Here is a 14,823-nt window from a genome sequence, read left to right as displayed (position 1 = left end):
AAAATTATTTTTTATACAAGAAATAGGTCTGGACCCCACGTACCAAAAAAAAGTTGATCAATAGCACGCTGAAAATTTGTTAATAGCTTAACGGTGTCTAGTCAGACAAACTTTGATGTATGGGAACACTGGAACAGGGTAAGTTTTAATTGTGAAACGTGATTTTAATTGTGGAACGTCATCCTGACAAGTTTATGATTGTGAAAACTAGCAGGTTGTTTTTAAGTTTATTCAACAGCAAATTTTATATACATAATATATGAAAAATGTTTGTCCGAAAAATATGTTGGGCATATTAATAAGTCCGACACGTAGGGCATGTCAAATGAGGGGAATTATGTATTATGTTGGTGATCAGGCGCGGATCTAGAAATTCATAATAGGGGGGTCAGACTTACCTCAAATATTATATTTTCCAGATTTAGCCATATCTACGACTCACACTTACTCTAACGATAAAATACACTATATTTATAATCCCAAATACCTACAGTATCAAAAAGATTGAGCTCTGGTGGGACTCTTTCCGTATTATCAAGCCGTAGTTGCAAGTAAAATAAAACGGAATTATCATAATCACATTTAATATTAAATCATTATTAATATACACAATTTTAAATATAAAGTGACAAATGTGACAAAAATCTTTATCCAGGTCGGGAATAATATAACAAAAAAACCAATATATTAATATAATAGTTTCTACAAGTTGTCAATAAAGTAACTATAAACCAGATTTACGGAAAGCAATACATACGCTACTAAACACAATTTGTGATACTGGGAACAGTTTGGTTTAACAATACACATAAAGAAAATAAAACTAAGTTATCCTAGTTTATCTAAGAAAACTTACGGTTATCAGTAAGAAATGTAAAGTCATAACAAGAATTTAGATTTTAGATAAAAAATGAAGATATTGAACAAATGGACAAAATGAAATACTTAGGAGTCTGGATTAAGGAAAATATAAATATGCAATAAGAAATTTAATCCAGAATAGACCAATCAAAAGCAGCCTTTTTGAAGATAAGGAAAATACTAAGTATGAGTAACCAAAAACTCAAATTGCAACTCCTTTATCGAGTGGTAAAATGTCCACTATATTCTTCTTTTAAGGTACTGAAGCTTGAAATGCTAATGTTGACATACTTAGAAAGTTGGAGACTTTTGAGATGTGCCTTCTTAGAAAAATTTTGAAAATAGCATGGACTGATCATATTACGAACGAAATGGTGTTGCAAAAACCGTAGGAGACAGAGAACCTTTGACCACCATTAAAAGGGGGAAAACTTACTTGAGAACGTGGCTTCTTTATGAACTGCATTATGTCGGTTTGAATCTTTCGTTTGGACATATTCACTATTAATAATTAATGAATAATTATTAGTCAACGCTAGCAAACACAATTCACGACTATTAATCTCACTGGTCACTTTTTTCCAACTGGAGGTGTAAAGATTAACGTTTCTACCATCAATGAGTAGGTACGCTCCCCTGGATTATCTAGTAAAATTCAAATTTTTATATCTTTATTATACCTACCGCAAATTTGAAACGTGACTTTTCATGAGATAAGGTTTATTCCCAGTGTAATGTATTTGCATTTTAAGATATCATTTCTGTTATTCTTTGAATTGAGAAAAATATTTCAGTTGTTTATGGCTCCATCAGTACCCAAACAAATGCGGCTTCAATTTATTTTTCAGAAAAGGCTGGTTTTATTAGATTTTATTGCTTCTTTCAATAACACTGGTAAACACACAATTTGCTGCCGGAAATTTTTTTACTGTTTCTAGGTAATTTGGGTCTGCTGAATCCAAAAAAGCCACCAGATTTGCTCCATCAGATCGTTTTCAGAAAGTACGACAACAGATCACATTTCTAACATATAGGGTAATTTAACGCTGCACTACCTAGAGTTGCACAAGTTTGACTTGAATGTTTGAACTTGACTTGAGTTTGACTTAATTTCAAGTCAAACTCAAGTCAATCCTTCTGACAAATATTTCAAGTCAAGTCAAACTGGTCAATCGTACAGGTTTGAAAATTCAAACTGTTTGTCAAACTAGTTTGAAAGAGTTTGAAAAATAATTTATTTAGTAGATATACTTTTTTGTCGAGATTGACATGTTAGTTGCCAATTAAGATAAGAAAATTAATAATACAATGAGTGCCACATAAAAGTAACTTAATACGGGAAGCGATTATAATCAAAATAGGGTCGTAAATTTAAATTTCTTGAAAATGATTCCTGAATGCTTAAACTGCTTGCTGGCAAGTTTCGTTTTATCCATATAACTTTTTTATACCTGAGTGTTACTAGATTAAAACAAAGAATTCGTTGGATAGTTTTTTTATCATACAAAGTGTAATTTAATCTACTTTGGGAGCGTTCAGGTTCAAGTATTACGTAACGCAAGTTGGGGGGGGGGGTCATGTAAAACGTTACGGCGCGTTACACGGGGAGGGGGTAGGATGGTTCGAACAGCGCATTACGTAATAGTGATGTAACAAATGTCATTTTTTGAACATTCGCGAATACGAATGCGAATGCGAATATCTAATAACGACATTCGCGAATGCGGATGCGAATGCGAATGCTCAGTTTTTTTAATTTGTTTTTATTTTTGAAATGTTTTCTAAATTTGTAATGAGAAGTTAATTGATATTTAGTGTAAATCAACCTGAACCTTAAGCTTTATTACATTATGCCAAATAATAAAACAACGTGAAGGCTGATAATCTGATTATACTAGGTTAAGTTACCTTTTTTTAATAAAAAGATGAGAAAGAGAATAGATTTTAATTTTATTAATCTAACTTTATTTTCAAATTATTATTTCTCTTCTCTGATATTCATATTCGCAAAACATTGGCACAAATTTTGCGAATACGAACGCGAATGCGAATATGCAAAAAGATGCGGATATTCCCGAATGCGAATACGAATACGAATATTCGTTACATCACTATTACGTAACATTGTTTTTTAACTTAAATAAAAAAAAACTACCAAATCACAATCTTCCACCTTTTCAACTTTCGTTTATATTTTACATAGAACCCCTGGATTGTATTATATTGCCCCCTCACCTCCGCTCATGTTACAATAGGACAAAATAGTATTCAAGTGAAAAAATCTTAAAATTTGTATTTAGCAGTCAAGCACAGTAACATGTGTCTCAATGGACAGCTCAAAATAAAATGATTTGGAATTTTTATGACTTTCTTTTATTAAAAAAGGCATTTAAGGGCCGGTTAGAAAAACATCTGGTACATACCAATCTGCTAGTTCACTCGAAAATACAAATACAAACGTATTGCTGTATATTTGTTGATATTTCTTTAAAATTCAAAACTAACCATTGGGTTATTAGACCTGGATCCTGCGTACCAAAAAAAGTTGATTAATAGCAAGCCGAAAATTTGTTAATATCTTAACGGTGCCTAGTTGGACAAACTTAGATGTACGGGAACACTGGAACGGTGGAAATTTTAATTGTGGAACAGTTTAATAATTTGGAACGTCAGATTACGAAAACGTTCCATGTATTTTGTCGGACATAATATCCAATTGATTTGTTACCCTTTCATTAAACTCTCATGCAAAAATCAGACTGCTATTACTAACCAACATGATTCCTGTCATTTGACATGTTCTTCATGTTCCACTCATTAAAATGCCCAGTTGATGATAAACACCAGTCTGATTTTTGGATGAGAGTTTAATGAAAGGGTAACAATTCAATTGGATGTTAATCAATCGGAAGGTCTATCCGACAAAATACATGGAACGTTTACGTAGTCTGTCGTTTCAAATTTTTAACCTGTTCCACAATTAAAACTTTCCCTATTCCAGTGTTCCCATACATGAAAGTTTGTCTGACTAGACACCGTTAATCTATTAACAAATTTTCAGCTTGCTATTAATCAACTTTTTTTGGTACGCGGGATCCAGGTCTATATGGTTTTACCTACATTTATCTACAATTTAAATTTCTTTCGGAGACAGGCTACAAATGTTGGGTTTAAATTTTTAAAAAATTAATGTATAAATATGCATTAATAGTATGGTATAACTTATAACTAGACCCAAACCCAGACATCCAAAGTGAAAGTTATCCTCCAACACCAAATTGTTCTATATGGTCCACATAATGTTAAGAAAAAAGTCACACACACCATTTTCAGCGTCGGGTTTGGGGGGAGAGGGGGGAAAAATCGGTAAATTCGGAGATTTTTACGTTTTTCGTCAATATTTCTAAAACTATGCGGTTTCTAAAGGATTCTACATAAAATTTAAAACAAAAAGATCCTATACATATTTGTTATAAAATCTGAATATAAGTTCATATTCATATTTGTTATAAAATTTATAATATTATTACTGATGAAAGAAATTTTCTTTAACAGGATTGTGTTTTGTAAATAAAATTTGCTATTTCAGTGGCATGTTAGTGATAAGCCCTCGAAGAAACGTCAACCTCACCACCCAAAATCATCATCAATTGCCCAAATCGGAAGTGTTGAGTATATAACAATTATATATAGGACCTTTTTTGTTTTAAATTTTATGTAGAACAATTTTGTATAGAACATTGTTTACGCTAAAGTATAGTTTTAGAAATATTGACGAAAAACGTAAAAAAATACTAATTTACCGATTTTTCCCCGATCTCCCCTCCAACCCGGACGCTCAAAATGGTGTAACTTTTTACTGCACAATATGTGGACCATATAGAACAATTTGGTGTTGGAGGAAGACTCTTTCTTTGGATGTTTGGGTTAAGCCTTTTTTTGACGTTATACTATACTACCTCCGTAACTTTGGAACCGTTCATTTTAGAAGGATTATGCAATGGGCCTTTTTTATTTCAAATTGAATGTAGAACATTTTTGTATAAAAGGTTGCTCATGCTAAATCGCGTAGTTTTAAAAATATTGACGAAAAACGTAAAAACTACGAATTTACCGATTTCTCCCCCCTTTTCCCTTCAAACCCTACGCTCAAAATGGTGTGACTTTTTTCTGAACATTATGTGGACCATATAGAACAATTTGGTGTTGGATGATAACTTTCACTTTGGATGTCTGGTTTATGCCATTATTTGGATCAATCTGATTATATTATGTATCATACTATAAAACGCTATAAGCTTTCTTAATAATTATTATCCTAACTGGCGCGCTTATTGGGTTTTATTTGCCTGTCTGCGGTTTAAATATCACATCAGCCAATACATTACTGTTTATTGAAATTTGTCAAAAAAATTTTTTGAACCTTGTTGGGATTGGGGGATTTCCCCTACCCCTCCCCCACCCATTACTCCCCCCCCCGTTGATCCGCCACTAAACAAATAAACATGTTGCGTAAGATTCAAACTTTTCAAACTGTTTGAAAATGTTTGAATTCAAGTCAAACCTAAAGATATCGAAATCAAGTCAAGTCAAACTTTTTTATACAAAAAGTTTGATTTTCAAGTCAAGTTTGTTGAGTAAAATCAAACTAGTTTGACTTGATGCATCTCTAGCACTACCTACCTATATGTAGTGCTGCTACCCATGAAATCAACAAAATACAAATAACAAGTAAGATATTTATTGTGTAACAATATACGTACAAAAATCATTACATATATCTGCCAAAAAAACTTAACTTTTCATCTAATCTAACCGGAATCGCAGCACAAATCTGTTATTCGGTGTCACCTAAAAACTTCTTTTTTCTATGATTTTCTTGCAAAGGCTTTAAAAAGACGGTCCCTTTGAAGACTCCAGCAGTAATCCGCCATCATGTGAGTGTCCCATCTCCCCTGATACCTCTCTTCTATCGTTTTGATATCTTGGTGGAAGCGTTCCCCTTGTTCCTCACTAAGGTCACCAAGATTTTCTGGGAAACGCTCTAAGTTGCTGTGGAGGAATTTTAATACTCGTAAGACAACCGTGTTTGTTAAAATTGTTGAGCATTTCTTCCACTACATCCCGGTAATTTTCCGATTTATTGTTTCCAAGAAAATTTTTCACAACTTTCACAAAAGAGCACCATGCATTACATTCAATTTGTCATCGATTCTGTAAAATGTGAATATTTTATAAGTTGTCGTATGTGAGGCCCATCAAATATTCCGGCTTTAAATTTTTCTTTACTAAGTGCAGGGAATTTGCTGGACAAGTATTTAAAACAAGGACGATTCTGGTCTAGGGCCTTTACAAATTGTTTCGTCAGCTCTAGTATAATATGTAACGGGGAGGTAATATTATTTTCTCTCGGTCGACCAATGCTTCGTTATCCCAAAATCCTGCTATCCCAAAGACACAGGAAACAAGGATATTTTGTATAGCCACCTTGTTGTTCCAGGAGAAAGTTCACCATCTTAAAATCAACACAGATCGCCCACTGATGTTGATCATAAATTATGTTTTTTAGCACCAGCGATATTGTTTTATATACATACTTCTTTTATTTTTGTAGAATGCCCAATTGGTATACTTCCATATTTGTTACCATTATGTAGAAGGACACACTTTAAACTTTGTTTGTAAATAACTGTCGATAAAAAGACGTCAGTGATCTGGTGTATACTCCGATACACCCATTTTTTTAGACAGTCCTATAATATTGTTACAAAATACCATATCATCTTGCTGAGAAAAAAAGGCAAAAGATATAGTGCAGCTATAGTGGTGGAATATACAGAAATGTAAGAATATTTAAGTATTTGATGAGTATGTTATATCTCGAAAACTAGAGCTGATACAAAGAAAAGGTTTGTATTTTTGGAATCAGCACAGATGAATTAACAAAAATCAGTTAATTTTTTTTCGGCAGCAAGCCAAAAAAATTTTTTTGTTGGGCTGTGTAATTCTTTGGAAGCGGTTGTCGTTTAATTTAGTGTTCTACTGATGGCTTAAAGTTTAGAGTTGACAGAAAAAAAGAATAAATAATAAAAAAAACACTTATAGACTAAATACAATAGGGGGGTCTATAGACCCTTTGACCCCCCCTGTATCCGGGCCTGTTGGTGATAAATAGCAGTCTGATTTTTGCATGAGAGTTTAATGAAAGGGTAACACATTAATAATTGGAAGTTCTGTCTTTTTCGTAGTCTGACGTTCCCAACCTGTAACTTGTTCCACAATAATTAAAACCTCCCCTGTTCCAGTGTTCCCATACAACAAAGTTTGTCCGACTAGACACGGTTAAGCTATTAGAAATGTCCAGGTTGCTATTAATAAACTTTTTTTTTGGTACGCGGGATCCAAGCCTAAAAGGCCAGGTTCTGAAACGGTTTTCATGTGACAAGTTAAATGTTATGTTTATATGGGATTTAGCCACAATTATATTGGTGTAATGAAAGTTACATTTTTAATTAACTAATGTTTTGACGTTTCGATTTTCACTCCGCAAATTGTTATCAAAAGGAAAAATAAAATTATTCTGAAAAAATTCTGGGAAGATTTATAACGTGATTTTTTAGGTTATGTTACATAATTCTATTGACCATTCCAGGTCACGTGACTTTCGACACCGTTGCTGAGGGGCAAAGATTGTGTTTTTGGTGTTATTTTTGCTATTTTCTCGCTTTATTATAAAAAATCTGTGGTTTTACCTACAAAAATTGCAAATATTGGATATAGGACACCCTCGTAGGGGATGCAAAAACCCGGTATAATCAGAAAATCAATTTTCTTGGCCCATATCGTCGTTCTGTTTACAGTATATTGTGATTATAGTGATTTAAAACATTTCGGTCTTTAAATGCGGCTGGTATTATAAAAGAACTTACTTTATCTGTTTTAACTTTACTGGAACACTTTCAAACTGAACAAAACGCTGGTATTTTAATCATATTCTTAAATTAAACAACGATTTTCTACACTCAACCTAGTTTGTTTACAATATTTTGCCCACCAGTCGCTGTCGAATGACGTCACCCTGGAATGGTCGATTTAAACAATAAAATTTTTAAAGTAAAAGATGGTTTTTGCTTGTTTTCGATTCAGAGGGATGCACAATCCCTGGACAGCTGTTTCTGCCTTACAGGCTTCCTCAGCAGAGTTAACGTGCACACCTCTGAAGCGAAAACCAATAAAACCAATAAAATTTTCGTGTCGATCTTATAAACTTTAGCAATCTGTCTTCTTCTTAAGGTGCTCTATCAACATGGGCAAAACTGTCTCTGCCTCGAGCTATTCTAAATAGTTGCTCTGCTTTCTTTATTCCTGTTCACTCTCTGATATTCTTCAACCAAGAGGCCTGTTTTCTACCAACTTCTCTGCATCCTTCGATTTTACCGAACATAATAAGTTGAAGAATATTATATCGGTCTTCCCTTACTACGTGTCCAAAATACGCCATCTTTCTATATTTGATGTATGTGATCAAGCAGCTCGCGAGATTTGCTCTCTTAAAGAGTGCTACATTTGTCAGCATAGCCATCCATGGTATTTTTAGTGTACGTCTGTGCAGCCACATTTAAAAAGACTCCAAACGATTAATGGTGGACATTTTTAAAGTCCATGCTTCGACTCCGTATAAGAGGACGTACCAAATGTAACATTTATCATGCGCTTTCGAAGTTGAAGTTGCAAGTTATCATTACAGAAGAATGCCCTCATTTTTAAAAATGTTGTGAGGGCTATCTCGATTCTTCGATAACACCGTGTATTTTGTTTTTGAACAGTTTATGTTTAGGCCAAACTCTCTTCCCATTGTGTCAATGACATTTAAAAGGCATTGTAATCCATTCATATCATCACTTAAAATAACTACTGTCCCTTCTGCATATCTGATTGTATTTATCAGAATTCCATTAACTTTCACGCCCCATTCCAAATTATGCAGCGCTTCTTTAAATATTCTATCTGAATATAGATTGAATAACAGTGGGGACAGTATACAACCCTGTCTGACACTGACCCTGTCTTTGTATTTTACATATTTCTGTTTATTTTCCATTTATACAAGCTGTTGCTGTTTGACGCCGCTATAATTTTTCTACGATTCGTACGTCTTGGCTATCAACTCATTTATCCTTTAATATTTTAATTAATCATATTTATCATCTCTGTGGTTGAAGGAATTGTTTGAAAATTATGTTATTGCCCAAGGAGTATCAAAGTCTGACTGTATTATTTTGTGTTAATTTGTTTGTGTAAAATGTGACAAATTATCTGATACAGAGAACACATCTAAAAATAATCAATAATCTTCTTATCGGATAACAAACAAGAGAATCAAAGTAATATTGGCATATTTGAGCTCATATACATATAAATATTTTTAGTTGTTATTAGGGTCCTATTGTCGATATAGATTTAGATAATATTAAATATCATCAAATAGCTAAATACCCTACACTCTACACACATGTACAAAGCAAACAATGTAATCATATATTAGGAAACTAGTTATTGCTGTTATTTCTTCCTTGTTTAGTAAATAGACATTTACAGGTACATTTATTTGCTTTGTCTGTTGTTAATATTCTCAAATTCATATTTTAGAACTCATATCATCATTCTCATCATCTTTTCAGAGATATCGAGAGATATTGCAATTTCCTTTCTTTTATTGTGTTTTCAATTTCTCTTATCTGCCTATTCTCCTTAACACTTCTATATTCATAATTTTATCTACCCACGAAATCCTTAACATTCTTCTAAATGTCCACATTTCAAACTCGTTAAGTCGATTTATTGCATTTCGGTTTAATGTCCATGATTCAGCTCCATAGTAAAGTACACTGTACATAACATTTAATTAGCTTTATTCTGAGGGCCAGGGCTGCATAAACCTTTTGTCATTTTCACGACGTTGGCACGGACTTTTTAAATTCTCACCCTTATATCTCTTTTGGTTTCTGTTTTTTAACGCCTATTTTTTTTATGGCATAGACTATAGACAATCAGCCATTCACAACATAGTAGCCAGTAAATGATTATCACTAGTTCAGGGGAGTAACGTGTAGTATATGTGTTGAGTAAATGTCTTGTTACTTAGTAGAGTCGACTTCATTGTTTTTACAAAGAGACGCTGACTGAAGTTATGTTCTAGCTGGATAAGTGAATAAGAAATATCTATGATAAAAAATACATACCTGTACAATGAATATGTAGAGCTGTCTTGGATGTTACCAGAGATCAGTACAGCTATGACCAGACCGTAGATGGCAATGATACCCGCCATGACAACTGGGATAATACATTTCATGATAAGTTCCGGCCTCATGACCGACATAGCGGCAATACCGGTTCCTGATTTTGCCGTACCATAGGCGGCGCCCAGCGCTAAAACATAAAGATTCACATTAGCTATAATTTATGCAACAAGTATTCAAACTTTCATATTATTTAATTATTTAACCATTAGGTACACAATCTACATCGTAGAAGTAAAAAAAAACTTAATAGTTCCTACAAAGTATCTTTGTACAGATAAAAATCTTCATAAGGGTACAAACACATAGAAATCTTGTTGGCAAGCGCCAACAAGTGTGTGTGTATTTTAGAAAACAAAGGGTTATTTAGCGATGACTTCGGAAACCAGCGAAGATATTGACATTGTGTAAATCATGACAAACATTATACAGTAACAGGACTTGATTTCACTGCCGGTGATTTACTCACCCTGATTTACAAATCACCTGCACCGTTCCTTACTAGCTGCACCGCGACCAGTGACCAGTGATTGATATCGGATAATAATACTGGGGATTTTAGTCCTGTCGCCAGTAGGGGTACAACGGCCTCCTTAATTCAGATGGACTTACCCAAGTTTTCTTTATGTATTTTGACCCATAGAACACGAATTTTTTGGGTAAAAGTCGATCCGGATGTCGACAAGATTGTTATAAACAAAGAACTTGAGGAATCACATAACAGCGATCTGAATTAAGGAGGCCGTTGTACCCCCCTGGCGACAGGACTATTTACCAATGGTGAAATATAAGTTTTTTTTATATTATCTACTGACATTTATCTTTTTAAAATGATAAATTTAAAACAATGTCCTTGAACGTATTGAATATTTTTTTTCATAAAAACATTCTTAAAAGTTTATAAAATAAATTTAATTGAAATTCCTAGAGTTATTTTTAGTTTTATTTAAAGAGGAGGCGTTGTCAAGACAATTTTATAGTGCTTTAAATGGAATAATTTATTTAGTATTGTAAATTTATTATGATAAGTCAAACATAATAAATATCAGCAATAGGTTTTTATAGTACTGCCTAAATACAGAGTAATCGCGACCGTATTGTTTGGTTTATGGTTACTGTGCATAAAAGAACTACAATCATTGTTATTTAAAAATCACAGTCACTGATCAGGGCGTGATTTAAAAATCACTACATTCGCCATCATTAGGCGGAACATAAAATTAATTGTAATATTTCGAGGAAAAGACCTAACCTAACACTATTACCTTTTTTTATTATTCAAGCACTGCTAAATTTTAATAAAGCACCCCACAAAAACAAACAAACATAAAACACTCATATTCTTTTATTTTTCTAGTACCTATTTTATATTTTCTACTTAAGTCTTTCTTACTCTTACTTAACCTATTATGGAAAATAATTACGCCATCTGACGCATCTCAACCGCTCGTAAGACAATTATTATTGTATCTTTAATTAGATTTATCATGTCAAGAACTACTACAGAATTAATTCATTTTTGTTAAATCGACAGCGTACGAACATAATTTATTTTATGGTTTTAACTGGCAACATTCTGGTCATTATATTATATTGTTTACACACACATATCCCAGAACGATGAATCAGTTATCGCAGTGTACACACCGTATACAATAGATATCTTGAATGCGTCGTAGGATTGTTTTGAAAATAGCTATCAAATTGTTGATTAGAAAATATGGAATGTACATCAAATATTTAGACTTGTGGCCCTAATGATAATTATTATTCATATTTGTACAAATATGTAATATTAAGGAAATATTTGTTTACGTTAAGGGTTTTTATTGGGATAAGATCTTAAAAAACCGCAAATTTTTCCACGCAAAGCAATCATTTTATGCACAAAAATACACAAAATCTCACAGGTTGATAATGAATCCTGGCTACAGATATAATGAAGGGTAAAATCAACAATCAATATGTTTACCAAATAATACTACTCCTTTTTACACGAAATTCTTCAATTTCGACAGTAGTTTTATTCCAGCAACTGACTCGGAGCAACGTTTTTCATACTAGTAAAATATCGAAAGAGGAATTTTAGTACAATGTCTTGAAAAAAATCTCAATTCAATCGTAACTGAAAATCTATAAATTTAACGAGAAGATAATCAAATCCCTCAATCAACCAATTACCCCCTGATTCTTCATTAATAATTCCTGTTACAAAGAGAACCAAATAGCCGTTTCAATTAAAAATAAATCAATAAAACATGACATAATATTTACAAGAGCAGACAAAGGTAACACTACTATTGCTATAGATAAAACAGACTATAATAATAAAACAATAGAATTTTTAAATCACCAAAACAGTATAACACTAAACAAAGACCCCACAGAAAAATACCGAAAACAAATTAAACTAGCCATTGAAAATTCAAAATCAATATTAAATCCAACGGACCAGAAATACCTGAATATTATGAACCCACAACCTACTAAATTAATACTCTTTTATTAAACTACACAAACCTGACCAACCAATAAGGCCTGTAGTTTCTTTTTATACAGCTCCGTCATATAAACTTTCAAAAAAACTGTCAGATATTATTACAGAATACACTAAATTTTCACTAGTAATACCACTAGAGGTCAAATTATTTCCGGAAATTTTTTTGAGATCATGAATATTTTGAAAATTTCCCGAGTCGCAGACGAGGGAAATTTTCTAAAAATATTCATGATCAAAAAAAAATTTCCGGATATTAATTTGACTTCGCGTGGTATTCGGTAAGAAAATTCCACACCAAATTTGCATAAGTTTTGAGTAACTACAAGTGATAGAAAATTATTTTTTGGCGTTTTATTTTAAATTATGTAAACAAATAAAAACCAGTCTGTCAAAAATGTTCTGTTATTGTAAACGTCAAAAAATTTCCACTATAATTCGCTGTTGGGTACCCCACGAGCAAAAAATTTCCGATAAAATACCTCCGTTGCCATGGTGATCTGTCAAAATAACGTATTTTGATTGGTTCAAAATTACAGGTGTGGAATTTTCACTAGTAATACCACTAGAGGTCAAATTATTTCCGGAAATTTTTTTGAGATCATGAATATTTTGAAAATTTCCCGAGTCGCAGACGAGGGAAATTTTCTAAAAATATTCATGATCAAAAAAAAATTTCCGGATATTAATTTGACTTCGCGTGGTATTCGGTAAGAAAAGTCCACACCAAATTTGCATTTGAAAATCCAAAGCTGCATGAACAGATTAATAGCGCGCCATAGCTTTGTCAGCAATTATTTAGGCTTTCAAATTCATAATTTCTACTCATTGTAGTTGCATGGGAATACCATTTCAAGATAGAAAATAGTATATTCTTCAATTTTACATAAGTCTTCAGTAACTACAAGTGATAGAAAATGAATCAAAACTAAATTATGTAAACAAATAAAAACCAGTCTGTCAAAAATGTTCTGTTATTGTAAACGTCAAAAAATTTCCACTATAATTCGCTGTTGGGTACCCCACGAGCAAAAAATTTCCGATAAAATACCTACGTTGCCATGGTGATCTGTCAAAATAACGTATTTTGATTGGTTCAAAATTACAGGTGTGGAATTTTCACCTAAATTCACCGTAAAAAATACACTAGAACTAGTTGATAAAATACATTTTCAATTGCCCAATAACTCCAGACTAATTTCATTTGGCGTAAAAAATCTTTTTCTTAGTGTTCCTCCAACAGAAACTTTTGTTTTAGTTAAAAATCTTTTAGACAATAACAGTACAAATCCGATTATTGCATCTGAAATGTTACACCTTCTTGGAATTTTGCATAAATCAAGACTATTTTGAATTCAATAATCAAATATACAAAAACAACAGTGCAGGACTTATTATGGGTAATCCTCTAAGCCCATTGCTATCAGATATATTCATGAACCAGCTTGAAACAACAATCTAAACATCCCATATTTAAACAGTTTTTATATTGGTGGAGATACGTGGATGATATACTAGTATGCTTTACAGGAACTAACAGGCAACTTGACCAATTTCTATCATACATTAATTCACTTCATAGTAATATTGAGTTTACAACAGAAACAGAACAGAATAAGTCCATAAACTTTCTAGATGTAACAATTACCAGACTACACAACAAACATGAGTTAATGAGTTCTCCTTCTCCGTATATCATAAACCTACCCATACTGATACAACTATACACAATTCATCATCCCATCCTACACAACACAAATTAGCAGCCTACCATAGTATGATACATAGACTGACAGAAATTCCCATGTCAAAAAATAACTTCGAGATAGAACTGAACATCATTAAACAAATAGCAGTAAACAATGGCACAATGGCTATAACGAACAAACAATTAACAAAATTTTAAACCAAAAACTCCATAAGAAAGCCCTGAAATTAGTTTATCCACCACCGCAGAAAGAACCCAGTACCTTCTGCTCTATCACGTATACTGGCAAGATAACAACAAAAATAGCCAGATACATAAAAAAGAAAGGAATAACACCAGCTTTCAGAACTAACAACAACTTAAGCAAATATATTAAAAACAATAAGAGCCGAAAGAGAAAACAACTACAGAGTGGTGTTTACAAACTGACTTGTCGCAACTGTCCGAAAACTTAC

The 14,823-nt window shown here is 32.7% G+C and overlaps 1 protein-coding gene across 1 annotated transcript in view; it reads right to left on the bottom strand.

The window, feature by feature from the left end:
• The window catches only part of LOC114343248 (V-type proton ATPase 16 kDa proteolipid subunit c), a 76,066-nt gene that overhangs the window by 12,991 nt on the left and 48,252 nt on the right, over positions 1 to 14,823 (bottom strand). Inside the window, exon 2 of the mRNA XM_028294058.2 lies at positions 10,104 to 10,293. Within this exon, the coding sequence (XP_028149859.1) occupies positions 10,104 to 10,293 (190 nt within the window). The remainder of the gene's footprint in view (positions 1 to 10,103; positions 10,294 to 14,823) is intronic.

Source organism: Diabrotica virgifera, chromosome 6 (assembly GCF_917563875.1).
Source record: "Diabrotica virgifera virgifera chromosome 6, PGI_DIABVI_V3a".
In the NCBI taxonomy this organism is placed as follows: domain Eukaryota; kingdom Metazoa; phylum Arthropoda; class Insecta; order Coleoptera; family Chrysomelidae; genus Diabrotica; species Diabrotica virgifera.
The sequence above is the reverse complement of the archived record's forward strand: the minus strand, read 5'-3'. Positions and strand labels throughout refer to the sequence as shown.